This window comes from Nomascus leucogenys, chromosome X, assembly GCF_006542625.1.
Source record: "Nomascus leucogenys isolate Asia chromosome X, Asia_NLE_v1, whole genome shotgun sequence".
Lineage (NCBI taxonomy): Eukaryota > Metazoa > Chordata > Mammalia > Primates > Hylobatidae > Nomascus > Nomascus leucogenys.
Genome location: NC_044406.1, coordinates 104,923,951 through 104,951,202, shown reverse-complemented (window position 1 = coordinate 104,951,202; position 27,252 = coordinate 104,923,951). Strand labels below are relative to the sequence as shown.

Below are 27,252 nucleotides of genomic sequence, written 5' to 3'. Positions count from 1 at the left end.
CTTCCAATTTTCCAATTGTTTCATAAGACCACGAATATTGCTAGGTTTCAATTATTACAAAATGCTAATCATCAAGAATAAAACTGAAAATAGACTCAAAATTTGACTTGTTTTAAAAATTAGGCCAGGCCCAGTGGCTCACGCCTTTAATCCCAGCACTTCGGGAGGCCGAGGCGGGCGGATCTCAAGTCAGGAATTCGAGACCAGCCTGACCAACATCGTGAAACCCTGTCTCTACTAAAAATACAAAAATTAGTTGGGCGTGGTGGCGCGCCTGTAATCCCAGTTAGGAGGCTGAGGCAGGAGAATCGCTTGAACCCGGGAGGCGGAGGTTGCAGTGAGCTGAGATCGCGCCACTGCACTCTAGCCTGGGCTCAACAGAGCGAGACTCCATCTAAAAAAAAATTAAATTAAAAAAATATATATCAAGCTAGCAGTGACTTCCGCTCTCGCCTATCTGCCACTGGGTGTCTACTCACAGAAGCTTGGGTTCCCTCCCAGAAGTCCCTACGTTTCCGGCCTCTGGTCAAAGGGCAGCTTGCTGCGCCACTGCCTGAGGGTGCTGGCCTCCCTCTCCTGTGGGTTAGCTCTTCCAGCCGAAAAGTTGGTGTCTCCTCTCCAGCGAAAACCTGGGACTTTCCATCCAATGGTGAGCACCCATCACCCACGCCCCGTGTCCTAAGGTAGCTTCGGAGAAGGCCTGTGAAAGGGGTAGAAGTGCTCGCCCTCACAGCGAACTAGCTCCAATCCACAGCAAGTCCGCCATTTTCTTAACGGCACTGTTGTCGAGCGACAAGGCCATCCTCCCATTTCCAAATCTGTGAAACATGATGCAGGCAGGGAACGAGGGTGAAGGAGGGAGGAGAGGTTGTAAGAAATCTTCAGGAAGAGAGTCATCACAGGTTAGTGTATGTGATTTGGAATCTGACGATTTTAAAAAAACATGGCTGGCACTGAAAGAGCTCCATGATAAAGAGCTGCGGCGTCTACAGGCAAAATTAACAAGTCTGAGGAAACAGCGATTGTCAGATGGGAGGTGGACGGGCTCCACGGCCAAAATTAAAGAGTTGACTGAACAGCAGAGAGTCCTGCAGAGCACCATTAATGACTTGAAAGATCAGTTAAAGGCAAAAACCTGTGACTGTTGTTCAATGAACGAAACATACAGGCTTGCGCTAGAGAAAGACTATTATGAAATCCAACAACAAAATCTTTTCTTTATTGCGGAACTCACTAAAGAAACAAATAAATTACGAGAAGAAAATAAAAGGCTTTCTGAAAGAATAGTGAGGCAACAACAGTTTCAGACTTCTGGTAGTGATGACTTCGTTTCTGGTAGTCAAATGACTATGTCAGATTTTTCAGTCAGGGAGCCTGCACAAGGAAGGCAGAGGCATGTGCCTATCAAATCGATAAGCCAGTCACAAAGTAAACAGATGAAACCTACGAGCACAAAGGAACTGCAACAAAGTTCAGAGTTTCCAGCTCCATCTTTTAGTCAAGACCTCTTTGAAGTGCCAGAGACCTCTTTTGCTAAAAGTTCCTCTAATGACACTAAGCCTAACATAGAAGACCCTGCCAGCCAGAAGCCACTGGCCAGTTCTCTTTTAACAACTTCACTTAGTCCTCAAAAGAGGTATGGATTTCAAGATTTTTTCAGTCCTCATGAAGACAAGATTGGCCAGCCAAAAGGGACACTTGAAACAAAGGTCTCCCCCCAAAAAGAAACTCAGATTGGCACATCATGGAGCCCTTCTGCTATCTCCCCAGGAGAATACCCAACTCATGTATCTGATACTTTACTGGAAACTTTAGAGGATTATTCTATGACCTCATGTCACCCTCTTACAAAGGAAAAGAAAATAATCCCTTTGAATGTCTTGCCTTTAGACTCTACTTTAAAATCTAGTACAAAAAGAAGAGCAGTGGTTGCTGTTCCTTTTAACACCAAATTTGCAGTGAGAGATAGCTCTAACCAGATACCTTCCAACGAACAGTCTGCTTCGGAGAATATTAATGAATCTACAAGTGCAGCATATGGTGCTGATAAGCCTCAATGTGATACTAAGAGTGTCTTATTGGAGTCTGGGCTAAAGAGAAAAGTGAAGACACAGAAAAGAAAGAGGAAGTAGCTTCCCCGTTCCCCCCCCCCGCCCCCCACCACCTTCTCTCTTAAGGAAGCAACAATGTTTTACTTTTCCAACAGAACAGTCTTCTTGTCAATTCAGACTTCGTAACTGGTAACTCCTGACTCTTATTCCTTTTCTCACGATAAAATAAACTAAGCAGTAAGGCCTGAAAATGTTTGGCAAATGAATCTAAGACTTTGAAATAGCAAATTTTTGTCAATTAATAAAATGCAGCTATAAGTAGAGAATGAAATTTATTCTCCAGAATCCATATAAAAGTGTAGAAATAGAACATCTTTTCATTGACATTAAAGTTGCTACTGTTTATGACTCAATAAAAAAGAAAGCCAAGAGAGGACCTCAAGAGTGTGGACTTGAAAGAGATAAATATTTAAATGCATAGAGTAACTAAAACGGAATATTTACCGGACAAGACAAAGTAATTAGAATACATCCATTGAGAAGGATCTAGAAGAAGACATTTCTTAGAACAAAATGAATATGACTTTACAGATATACAGCATGACTTTATACATATAAAAGATAAACAGATGTGACATAGACTGTATACTAGTTATTGAAAATGTGCTTTTTAAAATCAAAAAGCAAGAGCAGAAGACTACAAAACCTAATTAACAAAGACCGAATATTTGGCACAGAGTACTGCCACTGAGCAAGCATGGACAACATTTGCAAGAATAAGAGGAACTATCAAGTTCACAAGAAATAAAACAGACATGGGCTGGGCGTGGTGGCTCATGCCTGTAATCCCAGCACTTTGGGAGGCCAAGGTGGGCCGATCACGAGGTCAGGAGATCGAGACCATCCTGGCTAACACCGTGAAACCCCATCTCTACTAAAAACACAAAAAATTAGCCGGGCGTGGTGGCGGGCGCCTGTAGTCCCAGCTACTCGGGAGGCTGAAACAGGAGAATCGCTTGAACCCGGAAGGTGGAGGTTGCAGTGAGCTGAGATCCTGCCACTGCACTCCAGCCTAGGTGACAGAGTGAGACTCCGTCTTCGAAACAAAACAAAAACAGTCATGGTTTTACCCATGACATTAAAAAAAACAACCAGAGACTTGTCTCTGGTTAGTACAGAATGTGATGTATGTGTGTGTGTATGTGTGTGTGAGACCTACAGTGGAGGAAGGGAGAGAACTAGTCAGCAATGCAGCTTTTCCCCTCCTCCTACCTTCTCTCTCTTTCCCTCATTCTTTGGGCTGTGGTGGTATTCAACTGCTTTTTTGTTCACTTCTGCTTTTTTTCTAATGTATGTCTTGGACCTATTTTTTTTAAGGCTAGTCAAGTGAGGCAATGGGAGTGGAGAACAGATAAAGATTGGTCCTCTTTTTTAAAAAAACAAATTTATTGAGAGTTTCATTTACCATAAAAATGCCCACATAAATAGCCCACAATAGTACAATAGCTTATAGTTTATTCAAAGACTAGTGAAACCTTCACCACAGTTTTAGAACATTTTCATTGCCTTAAGAAGAAGCTCCATAAATGTTAGCAATTTCCAGATTCCACAACATAATGTTTGATGTTTATGCTAAATCGTACATTCCTAGAACTTGAATATTCCAGTTATTTTTATTTTATTAACGAACTTTAGAATTTACTTAATATCTAGCTATTTATTTTCATGTTTCTATAGCTACTTAGATAGCAACTTATTTTATGTCTTTACATCCTGCATTATTATAAAATATTTAAAATGAAATAATTACTAAAAATAAAAAAATAGAAAATGAGTAAAAGATAGCAATCACTATGATGATCTCAGGTGCTTTTATGTTTTCCATTCTTGCATATTTTTTTTAAGCAAAAGTATTGCGAAAAGGAAGAGAAGGGAGGGAACTGTGTAAGTAAATGTGGTATTTGGAAATAACCTGCTTTTACTTCCCGAGGACATACAATTTATGAAAGTCCTTCGGTTGTATTCCATCATATAGTGTAAAGAGGAACTGGTGACACTAGTAAATACGGCTCTATACCAAGGAGAAAAAACAGAGCCTGACAAAGAACGTGATACCAGACAATATTATACAGTGTTGCTGCAAAGATAATGATGACATTCCCTACCCTTCGAGAACTCTTCCTGTCTTTTTGTTTCTTATTTGTCAAATCCTGGGTTAAATAAAAGCTGAAGTATTAAATATGAATTCTGGTGGTTATTATTTCCTTTCAGTTACATTGGTCATTTAATGAATTAAATGCTCTGCATGAAAACAAAATGTTTAGCACTTCTAAAACCATTGCCTCATTTTAGAAATTCATTTGCAAAATTATGTTAAAATTATTTCAAAGACTTGAACTTGTGTGACTGACATAAACCTATTTTGAGGTTCAATTTAAGAAACATTTTAAGGTCAGAGTCTCCAAGTAACTGTTTATAATGTGCATGTGCTCTGCCTCCAGATGATGATCAAATATTGTTGCATGAATTTGTGGACCTGTGAGGGTGTATGTCTAGTACAGTCCATGCTTAATATGATGGTAACTCACCTTCTGAAATCATTTTTACTATATACAGGTAGCACATCAGGAGGCTTCTGATTTCATACTGATCCAGGCGGTTATACTGGGATACACTACTCCTCGTAGAACTCTGTCGGGTCTGTAAGGACAGGATGTTTGTGAAATAGTATCAGTACAATTTTCCACAGCTTTTAACTCAGTAACTCTTTTTTTATCATTAGATCTGTTTGGGAAAATTCTAAACATAAATCTAAATTTTATATTACAACTTGAAGGTGAATGGGCTGAATCTTTCTTTCCTAGTAATAGCTAGTAATATCACTAGACATTACCTTGGGGTCTTCACAAAGATATAGCCCTGAATACTGTGTAGGTTTCATTCTCATATGCCATGTGTTTTAGTGGTAAAATTTTAAAATAATCATGGCTATTTAAGGAAAGATAGCTTTTACATGGAGTGAAAGCGTAAGAAACATTTTAAACTTTTTCATTTGAATCTCTCCTTAGAGTTTATTAAAATCCAACCTCCAAATCATACGTTAGAAAATCTATCTTAAGGGCTAATAAAAGCCAGGCACGGTAGCCCACACCTGTAGACGCAGCGCTTTGGGAAGCTCAGGTGGGAGGATCACTTGAGGCCAGGAGTTTAAGACCAGCCTGAGCAATATAGCAAAACCAGTCTCTACAAAAAAAAAAAAAAAAAAAAAATTTAGCTGGGTGTGATGGTGCATGCCTGTAGTCCTAGCTACTCAGGAGGCTGAGGCAGGAAGACTGCTTGAGCCCAGGAGTTCAAGGCTGCAGTGAGCACTGATCGTGTCACTGCACTGCAGCCTGGGTGACAGAGCAAGACACTATTTCTAAAAAATATAAATAAATAAAGAAAATGGGCTAATTATATTACGATAATTACACTTAGGAGTACCCAGTAATACTTCAAAATTAGTACCTCTACAAAGTACTGATGTGTTCCTATTATTTAATGACTTTTTAAAAAATATCAGAAATTAAGCATGAAAAGATCTGACTTATTTGGGGATTTATATGACTAGAATAACAATAATCTTCTAAAAAATTTAAAAACTAATACTTTCAGTTGAGCTAAACTGGGGATGCACCATTGACTAGGGTGGAATTTACTAAGGAAGAACTTTTACTTGGAGCAAACAGACCTAGGTTCTGATTGCTTGCCTAGCTACTATGTGACTACTAGCAAGTCATTCAACCTCTCTGACCTTTATTTGCCTTAGCTATGACAGTACCTGTTGCCACAATTTCTAAATGGTGTAAAAGAGAAACATTTGTGAATAAATTACTGTTTACCCAAAGGCTCAAGGAACCAGTGGAAGTATAGTCCACTGGTTCTCAAGGGTAACAATACCCAACCAGCAGCATCAACATCACCTGGGAACTTAGAAATACATGGTATCAGGCCCTATTCCAGATTTACTGAATCTCACCCTGGGGTGAGGCCCAGACATCTATTTTTTAAGCCCTCCAGGTGATGCTGATGTACACTAACAGCACCATGATATAGGAGAAAAAGTGCTCGTATTAGAAAATCTGGGTTCGAGTATGGTCCTGCCATAGCTGGTTGTTCTAAGTCATAATCCCAATTTTCATTTGTAAATTGAGAGTTGAAATGTATTATTCTTATAGACCCTTCTAATATAATTTTACAATTCAATGATTTTACATAACAACATGGCAAAACTTTACTGGTCTAAAATGAGGTCTTTCTGCCTTAAGGCAGTCACATCTCAAACTTTAATGGTAGGCGTGAAACGACTTGATAGAAGAGTTGGGATGATATATTCTGATTAAGTGCTGCTGGGACCCTAAGATTGTCAATTTTGGGACCTATATTTTTTCCTCCCAAATTAATATCATTACTCTGTTACAAAAGAATGAAAGACTGCATTAATCCTGCCAGGATGTGCTTTGTTTTAAATAACAAGGCACATTAGATATTTTAAACTTGAATTTCCCCTCGCTAAGATAGCGTGCTAGGGTTAAAGGAGATATTCAGAGTTAGAACTCTTGAGGATGAATGCCTTATTCTCTATAAATAGTTTAAGACATTGAAGTAGCAGCTGCCACTATAGGAAGATACTGCTAAAATATCTAAGAATTATGGGATGCTTTTTGCAGAGCCAGGATGGACTACAGGAGAGTACAGATGCTCATATTTATACTATAAAAAAACTGTTGCAGGCTAATGTGTCACTAGGGTCATCCTATATATTTAAGTTCTTACATTTTCACCAGTGTTGCCCTGATCTGGAAATCCTGTTGCTCCTTCTGGGATGAGGGAACCTCTTGAATCTTCTCTCTTAATTCCATGTCCATTTTGAAAAGACCCATAAGCTGGGAGAAAAAAAAAAAGTCAAGTCCTTATTGGCAAGAGGGGGAACTGTCAGAAATATTTAAAAAATAAGTACTGAACTAATTTAAGTAGAGACATTAATATAGGGAATAGATCTTGGACATCTAAAATATGAAGTTTATTATATCAAAACACCATAAGAAACCATGTAAAAGTGAAGCAACTTTTCACCTTTCAAAACACTTTAGCATGTACAAAACGACAAGAAATTCCTTGGAAGCCATAAAATAAAGCCACACAATTTAAAAGACAATTTTATAGACAAGGAAACTTGAGCCCAGAGAAGGGAGTATCTGGCTTAAAACTGGTAACAGATAAGAAGAGTGGAAACCAATATTTTTCTCATTATCCTCTATTTTCTCAGTATGCCAAGCTATGTTCTAAATAAGCTTAGACAAGGAAACCTAGGCAAATAAATTTGACTGCAAGTATGAGTCAGATTTTAATTAAACTTTAGTAGAGATCAAGCTATGTATGGTCTTTATTATGAAATATATCTAAAATACTGAGAAGTAGAGGGTACATTTCTAAATACCCACGCAATGTATCATCTCCAAAAGGTTTAATTACCGGTGTCTTTGTCAGTGCTCAGACTCCCTCTATTGGCAGGTGAAGTAAAGCCACATGGAAACTCATCTCTGGATGCCTATAACAGAATATGATACCTGTGTCATTTAAACAAATTCGTATATAGGATAAGAAATTTGAATTAACAGAATAAAATGTTACATTGATTTTAAACAAAGCTCACTGTGAAAGTCTAAATCAGATACTAGTAATTAGTATTTGGGTGACTCTTTTTTTAAAAAAAAAAGCTACTAGCATACTGTTGTAACCATGACCTCTAGCCAAGTGACATAATTCTAGATAGCTGCAACTGGTACAGTCTTTTTTGGTTTCGTTTTCTGAGACAGGGTCTTGCTGTGTAGTCCAGGCTAGAGTGCAGTGGCGTGATCATAGCTCACTGTAGCCTCAACCTCCTGGGCTCAAGTGACCCTCTCACTTCAGCCTCCAGATTAGCTAGGACTACAGCTATACACCACCACACCCAGCTAATTTTTGCATTTTTTTAGAGATGGGGTTTTGCCATGTTGCCTAGGTTGGTCTCAAACTCCTGGACTCAAGTGATCCTCCTGCTTCGGCCTCCCCAAGTGCTGGGATTACAGGCATGTGCCACGGCGCCCGGCCTGGTAAAGTCTTAACATGATTCAGTTCTCCTCCTTAGAACCAGGGCAATGCTAGAAGAAGGTGTGTGACCAGAAGCCCTAGGGAAACTTGAGCTGCAAGGAGTACAGAGAAGTGAAATATTTCCAAATAATGCTGTCAAATATATGTGGAGGGAGCATAAGCATGAGATACTGTATTTGTAAAGTGAGACCAGCCTGACACTCAGGTAGGTGTAGTATCCACATTCAGCCAGTTGACATGACTGGGAGTCACAGGGAAGCAAGCCACTAGAAAAGCTTAAAAGCAATGTCCTCAGGAACGCAGGACAGGCATGACAAATTGGCTGTAGCATTTCATAGGGGGAATTTGCAGAGGAAGCTGTAACTGACACAGTTTAACCTGCTACCCAACAATATTACGTGGCCAGCCAAAGTGCAAAGGTGATCTTGGGCCATACGGAACATGGATGGGGGCAGAAGTTAACAGTCCACTGGGCAGACCATAAAGTGTATAATTTGGACATTGTATTTTAATAGGGTTACTGGTAAACTGGAGCATATTCGGAAAAGTGGTGACCACGAAAGCAAAGGGTTTTGGGGACCGGGCACAGTGGCTCATGCCTGTAATTCCAGCACTTTGGGAGGCTGAGGAGGCAGATCACTTGAGGTCAGGATTTCAAGACCAGCCTGGCCAACATAGTGAAACCCCGTCTCTACTAAAAGTACAAAAAAAATTAGCCGGGCGTGGTGGTGCATGCCTGTAGTCCCAGCTCCTCAGGAGGCTGAGGCAGGAGAATCACTTGAACCCAGGAGGCAGAGATTGCAGTGAGCTGAGATCGTGCCACTGCACTTCAGCCTGGGTGACAGACTTAGACTCTGTCTCAAAAAAAAAATAAAGTAAAATAAAGGATTTGGAATGACAGATTAGTGGAGATATTTGGCTTGGAGAAAAATTTAGAAGGCACAAGTGGAAAGGGTACATTTGGAGGTGGGAACAGATGTGTTTCCTGTGTCTCTAGAAGACAAAAGTAAGACCAGTGGATAGAAAACCTTTTAGGTCTAATGTGAGAAGGAATGTTTAAATTATTACAATGGCAAAAGGTTGTTTTGCCAAATAGGAGACTGATCACCTCCAAAGTTCCTTCTAATTCTTAAAATTCTAAGGGGAGCAAAAAAAGCACAGACCAATTGTGATAAACTAAAAAAGTCTCATCAAGAAGTGCTGAAGGAGACTACTAAGGGAAAGGAGAAGCAAAGGAATACAGTTTAGTCCCCAGTGCCTAATATCTTGGAAGTAGAGAATCTTTTGTTCAGTTTAAGTTGAATAAATGTATGAAGCCATACAACAACAGAAAATGTTAAGAACAAAACACAGGGTTCAAAGGATTTGTGGTGTTCTCTTGGACTTTGTTTTCCAAAGTGCAATCTTTGGACCAGAAGCAGCCAAAAGCTTGTTAGAAATGCATGCTCTCAAGTCCCACCCCAGGCCTATTGAATTAAAATCTGTTGGCTGGGTGTGGTGCCTCACGCCTGTAATCCTAGCACTTTGGGAGGCCGTGGGGGGTAGATCGCCTGAGGTCAGGTGTTCCAGACCAGCCTGGCTAACATGGTGAAACACCGTCTCTACTAAATATACAAAAACATTAGCCAGACATGCTGGTGGGCACCTGTCGTCCTAGCTATTCAGGAGGCTGAGGCAGGAGAATCCCTTGAACCCAGGAGGCGGAGGTTGCAGTGAGCCCAGATTACGCCACTGCACTCCAGCCTGGGCGACAGAGCGAGACTCTGTCTCAAAAAAAAAAATCTGTTTTAACAAATTCCCCAGGTGATTCATATGCACATTAAAGTTTGCAAAGCACTGTATTAGGAAAAACAGTGTACATGGAGTAAAAAATGAACTCTTGGCTGGGCACGGTGGCTGATGCCTGTAATCCCAGCACTTCAGGGGGCTGAGGCAGGAGGATTCCTTGAGCTCAGGAGTTTGAGACCAGCCTGGGCTGCACACTGAGACCTTGTCTCTGCTAAAAATGAAAAACATTAGCTGGGCATGGTGGCATATGCCTGTAGTCCCAGCTACTCGGGAGGCCAAAGCAGGAGGATCACTTGAGCACAGGAGTTTGAGACTACAGTGAACTATGATTGTGCCACTACACTCCAGCCTGGGTGATAGAGCCAGACTCTGGCTCAAAAAAAAAAAGTGAACTCTTAAGGTTGAGATCATATAGCATATGACCCCAATTCCAAATGCATTCAATAAAATAGGATAAAACTCCAACAGAAACACATTACTACTTACAGAATTAGGCATGGCTGCACAAGAATACAAGGTATCTCGACCTGCTAATCGCTGTATATTTTCCAAAAGTAGTCCAACAAAGGGGAGGTACAATTGTGCTATTTTGGCTTGTTGGTTCTGAAAAATAATTATTGAAAGCTTAATAGGTATATAATATGTATATATTACAAATAAATGGAGTTGGCTTCATATATCAATTTAAAGACTAAAAAGTAGGCTAACATCCATAACAAATTACTGAAGCATGAATCTATTTATACTTATAGTCTGAAAACTAATTACCACAGAACTTTGTTGGCCTTTGGATTTATCCATGATACAGACTCAAATTACATCCCTCAAACATAATGACATGAAGTAAAAGGTTTTTGTAAAAAATAGAAGTTGGCCTATAAAGCAGATGATATTAGTCCTGTTTTTCAGCTCCAGTGAGGGTTGAGCTTCATGAGAGCAGGGACAGTGTCTGTCTTGTTCACTGCTTCATCCCCAGTGCCTGGGCACATAGCAGATGGTCAATACATATTAGCTGAAGGAATGAATGAGTAAGTGGAAGAAGTGAAAAAATGGTAAGTTACTGTATTCATTCAAGAAACATTTTTTGCTTCCATTAAAGCTACAATTACAATAATATGAACTTGGTCCCCTAAGTCAATTATAAGACTTGGGAGATTGATATATTTGTAAATATGCAAATAAAACTGGCCACCAGGACTCTTAATTAATGTGGTACCTCTTATACAAATTTATTTATTGCTTTCCTCAGCTTATAGACATTCCTCGCCAGATACGTATATACACTCAAATCAGAGAAAATAGTGGCTGTGGTAGCACAAGAGTTGCCCTCCATCTTTCATGACTTTAGGAGGTTTTTCTGGAGAATTAGATAAGGCCCTCTAGGGCAAAATGGTCAACATGTAGAATATAGAAGATTACTGGTCTCTTACTATTGTTTTAGTTTGCATTTACTATTGAGGTTGAACAATTTGTCACGTGTTAATTGGCCATTTGCACTTCATTTGTGAATTTCAAAAACCCTTCCCTTCTTAACAGACTTTCTTCCAACATAGTACCCCATCAGTAATAGTCTCTACCACCAGAAGATTTTGATTTACCAGGTCTGGACTGGTCCAGATGATGCTGATGTGCATAAATGTTTCAGAACCACTAACCTAGTCCAACTTCCTGCTGAAGGCAGGAATGAATGGCCCTTACATGTACCCTTGACAAATAGTTTTTTAAACTTCTTTAAAACTCAAGCCATTTCATGGGTTCTATTAGAAAGGTCCTTTATCTGAAATACACTCCTCATAAGTTCTACCTCCTAGGTATAGCTCTGCCCTTTGGAGCTACAGAGAATAAGTCTATTTCTACTTTTGCATGGCAACCCTTTAAATATGTGAATACAGTTACCATGAATCATCTTAACTCATTCTTTGTTTTTTTTTTTTTTTTTGAGACTGAGTCTTACTCTGTCACCCAGGTTGGAGTGCAGAGGCACGATCTCAGCTCACTGCAATCTTCGCCTCCTGAGTTCGAGAGATTCTCCTGCCTCAGCCTCCCAAGTAGCTGGGATTATAGGTACCCAACACCACGCCTGGCTAATTTTTGTATTTTTAGTAGAAACAGCGTTTTACTGTGTTGGCCAGGCTGGTCTTGAACTCCCAACCTTAGGTGATCCACCCTCCTCAGTCTCCCAAAGTGCTGGGATTACAGGTGTGAGCCACCGTGCCCGGCCTTTTAACTCTCGTTACTTTCCTTTGTTCCATGGCTTTGGTGTCAAGATTTTTCACTTAGTGATTACCCTTTTTTTGGTGGTTCTCTAATTTTTCAATGTCCCAAGTTGAGATTTAAAAGGCAGTATAGCTAGTGGCTGATAGCACAGATTTTGCAGTTAAAGACATGCGCAAAACCCAGCTCTCCCATTACTAGCTACTTGATTACAATCAAGTCACTTAACTATAGTTTTCTCTTTGGTAAAATGGGGGTAATAATAATGATATCAATTAATGTGAGGTATTTAAAATAGTGTTTGGCATATAGTGAGTCCTCAATAAATTTTAGCTGCTAGTATTAATATTATGGCTTCTAAATAGGAGTCCATTTTAGTTCTGATAGTGAGTGATCTCTAGGGGAAGAGAAATTAAAACTCTCTCAGGGAAGCAGGAACACAGGAAAACATACTGTCATTGCCAAATATGTTAAAAATTTTGCCTGCACAACAGATAGAATATAACCTAAGTATCTATTAATAGAAGACTAGTTAGATAAATAAAGTATATCCATATGATAGAATACTATGCAGCTACTTTTTAAAATGCGGTAGATTTAACCTTCAGGCTGTACTGTTAAGTGAAAAAAAAATGTATAATGGTTTCTGTTATATTTTATACATATATAATATGTCATATAGGCTTGTGCTTATATAAAATAGAAGTATAAATAAACTCACAAGAGTAGTTGCTTCTGGAAAGATGAATTGGTGAGTGGAGGTAAGGAATGCAAGACAGGCATTTTGATTTTTGTTTTTCACCATGCATGTGGATTACTTTTTCAAAAAAGGAAAAAAGATTTGCCCACAGCCCAACTAGAAGTAGAATCTGCAATTCTCTTAGGTATGAACATTACTTATAGTGGGTACAAGAACTATACAGGATCTAGGGTAAATGTTAGATATTGAACATTCTTGTTCTGAAAGGAAAAATGTCTCATGGTAATTATAACAAGAGACATTGCTGGCTGGGCACGGTGGCTCGCACTTGTAATCCCAGCACTTTGGGAGGCCAAGGCAGGCGGATCATGAGGTCAGGAGATCAAGACCATCCTGGCCATCATGGTGAAACCCCATCTCTACTAAAAATACAAAAAATTAGCCAGGCATAGCGGTGCGTGCCTGTAATCCCAGCTACTCGGGAGGCTGAGGCAGGAGAACTGCTTGAACCCAGGAGGCGGAGGCTGCAGTGAGCTGAGATCGTGCCACTGCACTCTAGCCTGGGCTACACAGCGAGACTCCATCACACACAAAAAAAGAGAGATATTGCTAAATAGTTTATGAGTAACACATAACAGGGACCAGCTATATCTCCAGAATTTCCTAAGAGCAGGGGCTTAAGGAGTGGCAATTGGCTAGAAACAGTGGGGATGATTAGGGAGTTGAGTCTCAAAGTAGGCTTTTCATAGGAAACATTCTTTTCTTTTCTTTTCTTTTTCTGGCTTATTACTTTGGGGTCCCTTTAGAGAACTGATGGAAAATATGGGGGCTTAAGGCTCCCTCCAATCTCTCACCTTGGTGTCATCATTAATAGGAAACAAGCTCTACTTGGATGTATTTGATAAATGAACTCTTACACAGGCTGCCTGGAAACTGCACAAAACAGACAAAGGAACTTTTATATCCTCATCCAATATTCTAGAATTGAAACTTTGGTTAACCAAGCCCATGAAGTAAACAAACTTTTTATGGAGAAAACTCTATCGTCATTTAATGCCTGTATGAAGCCTCTGAACAAAGAGGAAAGAGCTTCAGAAGTCATTGAAAGAGTAATAAGGCTTGGCATTTCAATCTTTCCCGTAGTTTAAAACCTCAAACACTCAGTGTCTAACTTATTTACGGGTAACAGTACTTGCGTGTGTACACGTACTGCTCTAAGAATTTAAAAAGTAAGTTAAAAGTGTCCAAATTTGTGATATAAAATATTTAATTCTGCCTCTAGGTGGTGAGAATCCCACTGGCAAAATCCAATTTTCTTTCATTTTCATGTGAAGAGGCAGTGGAGAAACATACAACTTTTTGCTTTAGAGAGGGGAAGTTCATTTTGTACTTTTCCAGTGAATCATTTAAAATCATGGCTAAAGAGATTTTCCTCCACGTGGCATAAGATCCTTTTCCCCACTTACAGGCATAAGCAAGAAGTTAGCCAGAACCCAGCGATAATGCATTTTTAAAGGCTTGGCCAAGCTTGATTGGACTGGAGGACTTTTAAGATATCTTTTTATTTGGATATATTACACCAGTTAATTTGTGTGAAGTCAATATCAACATTCACAAAAAGTGAAAATGGCACATAACTGAGCCAACTACACTAAGTGGAGGTATGTTATAATGTGTCAAAAACAAAGCAAACTGCAGTAAGCAATAAATTACATCTTAAAGCCAAGAAGTTTAAATCTACTTTAGGATACAATCACATGAAGAAAACTAGCAAGATTCACATGTATGAAAATCACTGTAATTAAAGGAATGTGAGTAGATGTCACTGGCAGGCATTTTCTGTTTAAAAAGGACAAATGGGAATACCGTAGAAAAAGAATAAAAGCTCCAAGTCAGCCTTCCAAAATGACTGATGATAAATGACATCATAATTTTATTTATATTAGAATGTAAAAAGAAAAGGATAATTCATTATGAAACAATATTATGTTTCCTAGAGTGATTTACAATACCGTGGAAGTAAATTAGAGTCTTCTAAATCCATACAGTTTGCACTCCAGTATTTCAAGCCAACAGGATTTAATGTCAGTAAGATTTCAATATATATGTTAAAAGTACAGTAAATAGGCCGGGCATGGTGGCTCACGCCTGTAATCCCAGCACTTTGGGAGACTGATGGGGGTGGATCATGAGGTCAGGAAATGAGGACCATCCTGGCCAATATAGTGAAACCCCATCTCTACTAAAAATACAAAAATTAGCTGGGCATGACGGCGTGCACCTGTAGTCCCAGCTACTTGGGAGGCTGAGGCAGCAGAATCGCTTGAACCCGGGAGGCAGAAGTTGCAGTGAGCCGAGATCACAGCACTGCACTCCAGCCTGGGTGGCAGAGCGAGACCCCGTCTCAAAAAAAAAAAGAAAGAAAACAAAATTAGTGCAATAAATAGAAACTGTAGCTGTGACCGTTACTCATAGACAACAGTGTAATGTATGTAAAATTTATAGCCACACCCACAGCTATTTATAGTAACACCATCACATTAACATTTTTTTCAGTAAGAAAAACTTATTACATATTTTACATATGATATATATTTAAAGATATATTAAAGTGTATGTTTCACAGAATAAATTTTTTAAAAATTCTTAATCATGAAGCAGTTATGTTATTCTTTAAGTATGATTTGAGAAAACAGTGTATTTAACAGTTAACTAAACTATATATATATATATATATATATATTTTTTTTTTTTTTTTGAGACAGAGTTTCACTCTGTCGCCCAGGCTGAAATGCAGTGGCATGATCTTAGCTCACTGCAGCCTCAGCCTCCTGCCTCCCCGGTTCAAGTGATTCTCCTGCCTCAGCCTCCCGAGTAACTAAGACTACAGGTGTGTACCACCACGCCTGGCTAATTTTTGTATTTTTAGTAGAGATGAGGTTTCACCATGTTGCCCAGGCTGGTCTCAAACTCCTGGCCTCAAGTGATCCACCCACCTCAGCCTGCCAAAGTGCTGGGATTACAGGCGTGAGCCACTGCTCCTGGTCTTAAATGGTATTTTTAAAAATCTAATGATTTGAGGCCAGGCACAGTGGCTCATGCCTGTAATTCCAGCACTTTGGGAGACCACAGTGGGTGGATTACTTGAGGCCAGGAGTTCGAGACCAGTCTGGACAACATGGTGAAACCCCATCTCTACTAAAAAATACAAAAATTAGCCAGGCGTGGTGGTGCTCGCCTGTAGTCCCAGCAACTCGGGAGGCTGAGGCACAAGAATCCCTTGAACCTGGGAGGCAGAGGTTGCAGTGAGCCGAGATCATGCCACTGCACTCCAGCCTGGGTGACAGAGTGAAACTCTGTCTCAAAAAAAAAAAAAAAAAAAAAACTTATTATTTGAAGCAAAAATAAATTTTCCTCAATGCTTATATAATGCTCCTTGCTACAAAAACTTCATCTTCTATAAAAAATCATAGTAGAACTTTACCAGTGTGATACTGATGACTGCATGGATATCCTTACCTTGTGCTGGTATCTTGTGTCAAATGCGTGTTTTATCAAAAGATTCTTTATGACAGAGATAGCTGTATATCTGATCTCATAATTGTCCTGAAGAGCAATGGAAGTTTCCCTCAGAAGTAGACCAACCAAGAAGTGATGCTTGCAATACTCATCTGATAAACTGTATTCAAGATTTGAATCTGCAGTACAATGAAATTTAAAACCCATTTATGAAAATATTCAAAACATGATTATAATTAAACTATTGTATTATTTAATAATATGTGATCATGCTAGCAAGAGCTATAATTTTTATTATTAATGATTCTGAGCAATTCTTTTATCATCTAGAATAAGCATGCAAAATTTACAAGACAGGAGCACTCATATTTTGGGCTAGACGATAACTTTAATGATCATTTCAGTCAGAAAGAAAGTCCCTAGATTCTTTTTTTCCCCTAGATTCTTTTAAACTCATAGAAATCTTAGGATAGAAACTACAATAAAATAATTACATATTTTGCAACGTTTTAACAGATTTCTTTATAGCTGAAGAGATTTTGTCACAACTATAAATTTGAAAAATTCTATGTAATAATGCTTGATTTACTTGTCCATTTATACTTATAAAGTGGGAAAAGACAAACTAAACAACTGAATAGTCTGACAGTATTGACCGTTTTAGAAAATATTATCTATTGGGCTGAAAATATACATGGGACATAAGAACAATAAGGAAAACAGTCTCATTTCATTCCAATCCATCATCACTCAAAAACAAATATTTTATATCAGAAAATAATCACTTTGAACTATGTCTTTCCTGTCCTTTAAGATCCTCAGTCTATTTTATTTATTTATTTATTTTGAGATGGAGTCTCACTCTGTTGCCCAGGCTGGAGCTCAGTGGCACAATCTCAGCTCACTGCAACCTCTGCCTCCACGGTTCAAGCAATTCTCCTGCCTCAGCCTCTGAAGTAGCTACGACTATAGACGTGCACCAGCATGCCCAACTAATTTTTTTTGTATTTTTAGTAGGGACGGGGTTTCACCATGTTGGCCAGGATGGTCTCGAACTCCTGAGCTCAGGTGATCTGCCTGCCTTGGCCTTCCGAAGTGCTGGGATTACAGGCATGAGCCACTGTGCCCAGCCTAGATCCTCAGTCTATTTTAAATCCCAGATGTTAATATCATGGTTGGGACTTGCTTTATAAGTACTTATAGGGGATTGTGATCAGGTTTAGTAATTTTTTTTTTTTTTTTTTGAGACAGTCTCGCTCTGTCACTCAGGCTGGAGTGCAGTGGCGCAATCTCGGCTCACTGCAACCTCTGCCTCCCGGGTTCAAGCGATTCTGCCGCCTTAGCCTCCCGAATAGTTGGGATTACAGGCATGTGCCACCATGCCCGGCTAATTTTTTTGTATTTTTGGTAGAGACAGGATTTCACCATATTGGCCACGCTGGTCTCTAACTCCTGACCTTGGAATCCACCCGCCTCAGCCTCCCAAAGTGCTGGGATTACAGACGTTAGCCACCGCGCCCAGCCAAGTTTAGTAATTTCTGTGGTAGATTTCTACTATCTTTATATCCTCTCCCGTACTATTTAATTAGATAGGCCATGAAGCCGAAGGATATGTTTTCTATTTCTCTTTTGGCCTGTTCAGCACTTAATATAATGCTTTATATTCAGTTGGGACTTAATAAATGCTGCGAGTAGTCCAATTTAATCCTAAATCCTGATTATCTGTCCACCCCTTCTTTTTCCTGACTTCCTCATAGTTATAAATAAATATTGGGTGAATTATGTGAGCTATACATGCTCAGAATCGAATAAGGGGGTAGTTGAATAGGAGTGCTATGGTTTAAAAATATTTTTTTCTCCATTTTCACTGGCTATAATTCCATCACTAAAACCACCACTCAGCAGATACTTCTGTACAGACCAAGGCAGATTATTTTCTTCCTGCATTGGTCATGCTCTTTTGTGAATCCCTATCACCTTCTACGCACAAGGGCCAGGACTGACTAACAAAGGTGGTGTTATCTGAGTAGATTTTACAAATGGTAACCAATTTGTTACTTTGGTGATTTGAATAAATCCCATCAGATGCTTTCATCTACACCTGCAAAATTGTGGCCAAGGTGTCACTAAACAGCATCTGAAAGAGGCAAGCCCGAGAGAGGAGACACACACACACACCCACACACACAAAAACAAAAACAAAAACAAAAAACAAGTAACTTCCAGTTCCCCATCCATGGCCTCTATGCTGGCTTGCAGCAGGAACTTGTGTTTTGAGGGAAGATATTTTAAAGTTGATTTCTCTAGCAACACTCAATTTTATTTTAAAACTAAACAAACACACTGCCTCCTAGATTTTCTGGGTACTTTAACTAAAGCCTCATTTTGGCTAGGGAGGATTTGAAAAGCAAACAAAGCCCCCATCCATCTTAGCAATTCATCAAATCAATTGTTTTTTAAAACAGCAAGCTAATTTAGAGTGAACCGAGTTAAACCTACCTACTGAAGTCAAACGGTCCACCGCAAATGAAAAAAAATCTAATTAATATATGAAAAGAAAAGGGACAAATAAAAAACATAGTAACATAAGAATAGTGCTATACAACAAAGCATTCAATAAAACTAGCAATGGAGATAACTGAAGGCATTTCATAAATTTAGCACAAACATGTTACCATTTTACTCTACATTTTTTGATGCTTTGAGGAGAAATGCATTTATATGTCTTTTTCTTAATTTAATCTTATACAAGATCCCAAACACTACTACAGAAAGTAATTTCACCAGTATCTGACATCTGTGTTTAAGCAGCAATCTATTAACACACCTGATTTCTTCACACTATGAACATTATTACTGATATTATGAAGGAAATGCAGAAAAACATTAATGAACTTCAGATAGTAACAATTCTGAAATTACCTTCAAGTGGACTGGTTCAACTAGAAAACATTATACTACACTAGCGCTAGCAAAACATGGAAAAAAACAAACTCAAATGATGGAAAATGCAAATACATGCCTTGAACCCGCTGCAGTTTAGGTTTTGCAAATGCCATTGGCAAGTTCAAAGGAATGTAATGTTCGTGATTGCAAATTGTTTGCAGAAAGTCAAACTTGTATTCAGCCAGAACCTAAATGGAAAGAAATGATACATTAGCTCATATTTAGTAGGCATTTGCTATTTCAAGAATTTAATACAGCGCATTATTTTTCACAATGGAAGTGCTTAGTATTCTAAGCATACCTTGAGATGCGACCTGTGCAGGAAAGAGTTAACATAGCAGGTCAGAGACTGCTATCCTTTAAAAGGCCTGCTTGTTGGCTGGCATCTAAAAAATGAAATTTTGAAATGTTCCCTACATGATAAGTTGCACCTTCTGTGTCAGCCTGCTTAGACTATTTGTACAAACAATGTGATTTATAGTGAACACCTGCTTTGCTTTCCTTTCTGAGAGTCTGGAATTTTGACCAGCCTCCAACACATAATCAGCCCCCAATAAAAACCCTCAACTCTGAGTTTTAAACAGGCTTCCTTGAACAGAAATATTGCACACTTACAAGTGCATTTTCACTGCTAGAAGGAGGCTGTGCTCTGCGAGACCTTTCACAGGAGGGAAAGAGCTCAGAAAGGCTGTGTGTGGATTGCTACCCACCCCGTTTGATGTCTTTTCCTTTCTCAATTCAGCTGAGTATCCTCACTATGTCACGCTCATGAATCTTAGCCATCAATACAACTATATGTTGAGTCTGTGAATCCTTAGAATGAGCTATTGAACACATGGGGGGTCCTGGGGACCCCAAAACACAATCCAGTATTCCTTGCTTTTAAGTATGTCTATACTCCAAGAACCTAAATAAAAACAACAGTTCCTAATCCCCTAGAAGAAAATAAATGTCACTTTTGGTCTTATGCTCAGATGTCTGACAACCACTACAATCATGTCCTTATAACTTACCTTAGGATCTTTGGGGCTGAATCCAGATATATAGTCATTTATTAAATTGAAAATAAATCCTCTATCCATTAGTGTCAAACAGCGCTATAGAAACCAAAATAAAACTAAGGGTTAGTTACGTAATTCTAAAAGTCTAAATTTTAAAAATGTAAACTTTTAAAAATTCAAAATTGGTTCCACACAAAAAGAAAGACATTTTTATTTTTATAGATAACTTTCTGAGCTTCAGGTGACCTTAAAGAAAAAGATAAAGGGCAAGCGGCATCACTGGAATTGGGACTGAAGGGCCTCAATTATACAGTTTTCAGAACAAGATGTATATATAGCCACACACACAAATATACATTTATCTATACATATACACACATACATACATAGACACACATACATATCTGTAATCTATTCAGCTACACTTCCTCATTTTGGTCAACTCCCAAAGCCCAAGGGGGTTGACCTCATTTTGGTCAACTCCCACTTCCAAAGGGAGTGTAAGGTAGTCTGTTAGCTGATGAAAGTGAGGCTTGCCTATGTAAATATTAATAATTCAGACCAAAAGGGTTTTTGTGTTCAGTGAAGTCAAAGCATAAAACCTCCCTTCTCTGTGACAGCCCCAAGTTATTCATATTTGCCTGCTGTCATTCTCCTAGTTAATTGGCTCTCACTACCTTGCAACTGAAAAACTGCAGTTAACCTCCCCAGTCTTCATGTCTCTCATGTCTCTATCCATCTGCTTCCAGATTAACCTCTAAGTCCTAGCCCTAATCATGTCATTTTCCTGCCCCAAAGCTTCCAATAGTTCCCTACTGTCTCTAATACAATTTCAAATTCCTTAGCTTGCCATTCAAGAACACTCACAATCTTGTCCCAATTTACTTGTCCAGCTTCATTTGCCAATAGATCTCATTGACTTTCTTTGACTCTGTCTCAAAACAGAAAAAAAGAGAGAGAGAGAGAGACAGGCAGAGTCTTGCTCTGTCACTCAGGCTGGAGTGTAGTAGCACAGTCATAGCACACTACAGCCTCAAACAATCCTCCTGCCTGTCTCCCAAGTAGCTGGGACTAAGGTGGGCACCAGCATGCTCAGCCATCATTCACTTATTATCCCCTTGAGATGCACTGTGTATTCCCACCTCTAGGTCTTCGGCTCATGCCACACCTAGCAATTCTATCGCTACTTCTATCTGATCTTGTTCATTCTTTAAGGTTCTCATGAAATCCTGTCTTCCTTAACTACATTGGTCCATGGATCCCTTTAAACGCTTTATTCAGTATTAGCTTGTATTTTACTGACTATTTTCCTGTCGTCTCACCTAGATTGGACAGTAAGAATGATCTTTTCCTTTATATCCTTCATAGTGCCTAGAATATTTCTGTGAAATCTGAAGAATTCAATATTTGATTAACCAGCTACCTGCATCTTGCATCTCATACTCTCCTTTACACTTCTGCTGCCACTGCCCAGGGTCAGACCCTCATCACCTCTCATCTGGATATCTGAGTGAGGCTCATGTTTATTTATTCCAGCCATCCAACAAACATTTAGAGGATCTACTATGTTTGAGACAATGTATTACATTGTAGAGAAATACAAAGTGGAATAAGTCATGGTCCATAATCATGTCTAATAGTGAAGACAAATAATGAAAAGATAGTGCACAATAAGAAGTGCCGCAGAACTATGTAAAAGGCAGGTGAACAACAGAAGGGGTGATCAACACTGCATGGAAAGGCCAGGGAAGAGCTGAGCCTAAAAGATAAGTGGATTGTGCCAGGTGGACGATTGGTTTTCTAATCGGTCGCCCTGACTCGGGTCTCTTCCTCACTTCATCTATCATACCAGCAAGAAAAGTATCCTCTGAAGTATTTGGTGTTGCTCCATTGCATATGAATCAAAGTCCAAATTCCTTAACCTGACATTCAAGGTCTTCTGTTATTGGTACCAGATGGCCTTTCCAGCTCTTTCTCCATACATCCTAAACTCATCACACGACTTTTCACTCTTCCCTAAACAATTTTTGAACATGCATATTTCATCTTTGCTCAGGAACTTTCTAACTGCAACATGCTCAACTCTTGTCTTGGGGAACTCTGCACTACGCTACTTGTTTCATGCTGCCTGGTCATAATCTCTCTCTCCCTTTCTAGGTTTTCTATAGTATTTTGTCTGTATTTCTGGTATTACTGTTATCACCTTTATCTTGTATCTATATTCAAATTTGACTACTAACACGGCCTCTCACATCTTTGAATTGCCACATAGAAGACAAGCCAATGTTTGCTGAGTTGAATTAAGTAAATATTGCTACTAAACCAAAAATGTTCTGTTCCCTTTACATAGTAAACTTCAATTTTAAACTCCATGGAAGAAACTAATATTCTACATTTCAGATAATCTAATTCGTAGTTTATTTTTAAAAGATATGTGGATATTGGTTTTTTTAATACAAAAAAAGGCTTGTGTAATAGGGTTAAAACTTTATTGTAAATCTGGCAAAGAGAAGTCTTATGTCAGAAAATCATACTCAAGATATGTGAAACCTAGTTGTGAATTTTTAATTAACAACGAGGATATGTTAGAAACTAAAACTCTTTGGATGAATTGTTGCCCACAGGGTTCTTAATATGAAGAGTTTTGAGAGTAATGAAGAGCTTTGAGAAATGAAGAGAGGGAGAATGGAAAGAGGCAAGTAAAAATTAGGTGCATTTGCAACCCATGCTTGTCTCTGCCACACATCAAATATTGTTGTTACCCACTTTATCACAGTTACATTCAGGCCAAGAAGGGCAGATCACTTGAACTCAGGAGTTCGAGACCAGCCAGGCCAACATGGCAAAACCCTGTCTCTACTAAAAATACTGGGCATGGTGATGCATGCCTGTAATCTCAGCTACTTGGGAGGCTGAGACATGAGAATCAGTTGAACCCAAGAGGCACAGGTTGCAGTGAGCCGAGATTGCACCAGTGCACTCCAGCCTGGGTGACACAGCGAGACTCTGTCTCAAACAAAAAAAAAAAAATTAAAGAAAGCAAGAAAAAAGAAAGAAAAAACAGTTACATTCTTGCACTGCCCCTTACATACTGACAATAACAAAACCTAACAATGGTAAGTTTGCCGTCTTTCATAAATAGAGTTTTTTTCTGGTATATCCCAAATAAAATAACCTCACTGATCAACACTAACAATTTACATTTACACGTATTAGCAAGATGTACACTGTGGTTACATCACCAAACAGGTTGCTTCAGTCCAAAACTTGCAAAGTCAAAAGCCAACGGGGTCAGAGAAACGATTTAAATGCACGAGGAGGCTCAGGGTGTAATAAGGAGTGGTAGGGACGGTGGCAACCTAGAAAGTATGTGCTCCCATTTAAATAAGCATTCAAACTATGCTTAAAAACACTGTGTGCAACAAGCAACACTTGTCTTCTGACTAGGCCACCTGTACGTGTCCTCTGATTTAATTATTTGTCATTTCATTGGGGGATGGGGACAAATTTGTTGTGATCAGGTAAGCTAAAAGATACAGCTTTTATCCAAAAGAGGCAATAACAAGTGTTGGTGAGGATGTGGAGAAAAGGGAACCTTCCTTCCCTGTTGGTGGGAATGTAAATTAGTCCAACCACTATCAAGAACAGATTTGTTTGTATTTCTGGTATTACTGTTACCACCTTTATCTTGTATATATAGTTAAATTTGACTACTAAAATAGCTTCTCACATCTTTTCTTGTTTTGTTTTGAGATGGAGTCTCACTCTATTGCCCAGGCTGGAGTGCAGTGGTGTGACCTCGGCTCACTGCAACCTCCACCTCCCGGGTTCAAGGGATTCTCCTGCCTCAGCCTCCCAAGTAGCTGGGATTACAGGCGCCTGCCACCACACCCAGCTGATTTTTGTATTTTTGGTAGAGACGGGGTTTCACCATGTTGGCCAGGCTGGTCTCGAACTCCTGACCTCATGTGATCTGCCCGCCTCGGCCTCCCAAAGTGCTGGCATTACAGGTGTGAGCTACTGTGCCTGGCCAGCCTCTCACATTTTTGAATCGCCACATAGAACACAAGCCAATGCCAATGTCTTCTATGGAGGTTTCTCAAATAACTGAAAATAGAGCTACCATACGATCCAACATTCTACTCTTAGATGTATACCCGAAAGGAAGAAAATCAGTGCATCAAAGAGATATCTGCACTCCCATGTTTGCTGCAGCACTGTTCACAATAGCCAATGTTTGTAAGCAACCTAAGTTTTCCAACAGTCTTATGAAGACCTAGCTAAGTCTCTAGAAAGTGCTTAATTTTTTTTCTTGGGCTTCCTATCAATGAAGAGGAGTTCCTTACCACATTCTAGCTGCCTTTAACTCACCTTCAGGAAGCTAGCCAAACTATAGTTCACATTTCTGGACTCATCAGGAATCTCTGCATACCGAATAGTCACATGGGGAATTATTGCAAGAAGCAGTGAATGTAAGACATGATGATACGTCTCGGGAAATCTCTGGCCTCGGGGAAGCTGAAATGAAATAGGCACAGAAAAAAGTCAGACTTCCAAAAGGTCTAAATCAATTGCCATTTTTACTTTCAAACACATTCTACAAATAAATATATCTTAAAACTGATGTATAATTGTTCTCCCAACTTAAAAATGACATCACTAGTTCAAGATGTACTTCACTCTATATAATTACAGGAACTATCTGGATCTCTAATAATCTACCTGACTGAGGTTATCAGCAAGAATGGGTTGTTCTGTCCCAACTTTGGAATATCATGCTTCTGAGTTACAGACACATCCCAGTTTTCATTCTACTTTTTTCCTGGCACACAAAGTATGCATGCACTTCAATTTCAGTAAACATATTCTATGAAAATTCTGATAAAAAATAATTCAGTATAAGGTAAATATTTTGAATTTCACAAGTCTTAGCTTTATGATTCCTATGAATAAGAAAATATTTTCATACCTTTCAAACAATTAAAAATTACAACAGAATGTATACATCACATTCCAGGATCATATCTAGTGCATAAAGTGTTTGTAACACTCCACATGCACGGGCAAATGCTATGTCTGATTTAACCAAGTAAGTCTTCTCAAGAGACATTTTTAAGCCATAAGACAAAGGCAAAGCTTCAAAGGTAATGAGATGTACATGGCAAATGATTATAGGAAAGAATCTATGTGGAAAAGTCTCTGCAGATTAGAGGGTGAGAACATATCAACTGCGAGACCTCAGATTTATGCAATACATCCATTGTTTTTGTAAGCAACATTGAAAAAGCCAAGCACTAGGAGCCAAGCACTAGGAGCTTTAAATATAAAACAGGATTTGCATGGCATGGCTATCTGAGAGTAAGATTAGCCTTTTTTGTCTCCATCAAATATTATTCTTATATATACAATTATCATTTGCCAATCGAAAGTTATTCTTTACCTTAATTTACTTACCTTAATCTTATTCTCTTCCAACAAGTATGTGGCCATTGACTTTGAAATTATTTCAAAGAAAAACCATGAGTACTAAAAAAAAAAGAAAGAAAATCTTTAACGGTACCAAATTTTTGAAGCTTAGCAAAGTTTGACAAATCAATATGGGTCTTGTCTTTGAATTTTACTAACATTTTCAAGTGATCCCAAGTCACTATTGAAGTCTCACAGAATATCTGCAAATGGTTTTAGCAAAAAGGTACTATTGTACTTCAGGGTTGACTGGTAATATATAAAGGACGGATGGGAACCTTTGTCCCACTGGGGAGTATTTTATCCCCAAAATTGTTTCTAATTGCCCACACGTGGTAATAAGAGCAAACTAACTTCTAGTTTATCTTGTTACCACTTTGCTCTATAGACAATGAATCTTATTACCACCTGCACTTAGCTTGGGCCCCAACCCTGCTCTTGATGTGACATTCGTGCAGCCTAAGTAGCCTAGATGTTTGCCTACCTCATGTAATTTGAAGAGTAGAGAGAAGCCGCAATCAGATATACTCCAAGATACTCGAAATTCTACCATTAATAAAAGAAGTAATAAAAATAATGACAATAATAAGAGCTATCATTTCTTGAGTGTCTACAATGTGCCAGGAACCATGTGTTAAATGCTTTACTTATATTTTAGAAATGAGGACTTGGAGGCTCAGAAATGTTAAATAACTGGCCCCAGGTCACAAAACTATTTTGTGATGGATACAGGATTCTAACTCAGGTCTATCTGATCCAAAATTCTTTCTTTTAAACATTTAAATGAGGGCAGGGGGTGGGTAGTTGGGGTGAAGAAGGTTCTGTGGAGAACTTCAGGAAAAGGATGCATGGGCAAAGTGGTGGGGACAGGACGGGTAACATGTGAAACTGATGAAAGACTAGATAGAAGTGAAACGGGAGGGTATCAAAAAAAGAGTGTCTATGGCTACTTTTGTTCCTTGTTGTGTCCTGTGTTCATACCTTTAGCAATTTGTTTATTGATAAAAAATCTGCAGACTGTTTCAATATTGCTATCATCGTAGTAGCCAGGGTTTCATGTATCAGCTGGGCCTGAGGAGCACTCGGTTTTTCAGGTCGGAAGCTATACTACAAATAAACAAACAAAAAAAATGAACTGTAAGACAAAATTGTCACATAAAACAAATTGCTCAGAAAGAAACTTTACTCCACAAACCTTTATGAATGATCTTAAATAACTATCCAAGCCTTCCTCATGGCACTTTGATACAATATGTAAGAGAACCCTGAAACGACATTCACAAGAGTCAGCATGTCATGCTATAATGAATTACCATATTTTGATCTTAAGATCATCATGTCTAGCCCCAAAAACATCTAACACTGCCTGAATAGATGATTGCATTAGATATAATGGTGATAGTTTAGGCATAACAAAGATTTCAGCATCTAACAT

The 27,252-nt window shown here is 38.9% G+C and overlaps 1 protein-coding gene across 1 annotated transcript in view; it reads right to left on the bottom strand.

Annotated features, from left to right (window-relative positions):
* DOCK11 (dedicator of cytokinesis 11) overlaps positions 1-27,252 on the bottom strand; it is a 200,737-nt gene that overhangs the window by 58,600 nt on the left and 114,885 nt on the right. The window contains exons 25-35 of the mRNA XM_030807271.1: positions 27,013-27,082; positions 26,799-26,924; positions 25,806-25,877; positions 24,723-24,869; positions 20,364-20,447; positions 19,427-19,538; positions 16,405-16,583; positions 10,458-10,574; positions 7,566-7,641; positions 6,867-6,976; positions 4,640-4,751 (exon numbers count right to left, since the gene is read on the bottom strand). Of these exons, the coding sequence (XP_030663131.1) occupies positions 4,640-4,751; positions 6,867-6,976; positions 7,566-7,641; positions 10,458-10,574; positions 16,405-16,583; positions 19,427-19,538; positions 20,364-20,447; positions 24,723-24,869; positions 25,806-25,877; positions 26,799-26,924; positions 27,013-27,082 (1,205 nt within the window). The remainder of the gene's footprint in view (positions 1-4,639; positions 4,752-6,866; positions 6,977-7,565; positions 7,642-10,457; positions 10,575-16,404; positions 16,584-19,426; positions 19,539-20,363; positions 20,448-24,722; positions 24,870-25,805; positions 25,878-26,798; positions 26,925-27,012; positions 27,083-27,252) is intronic.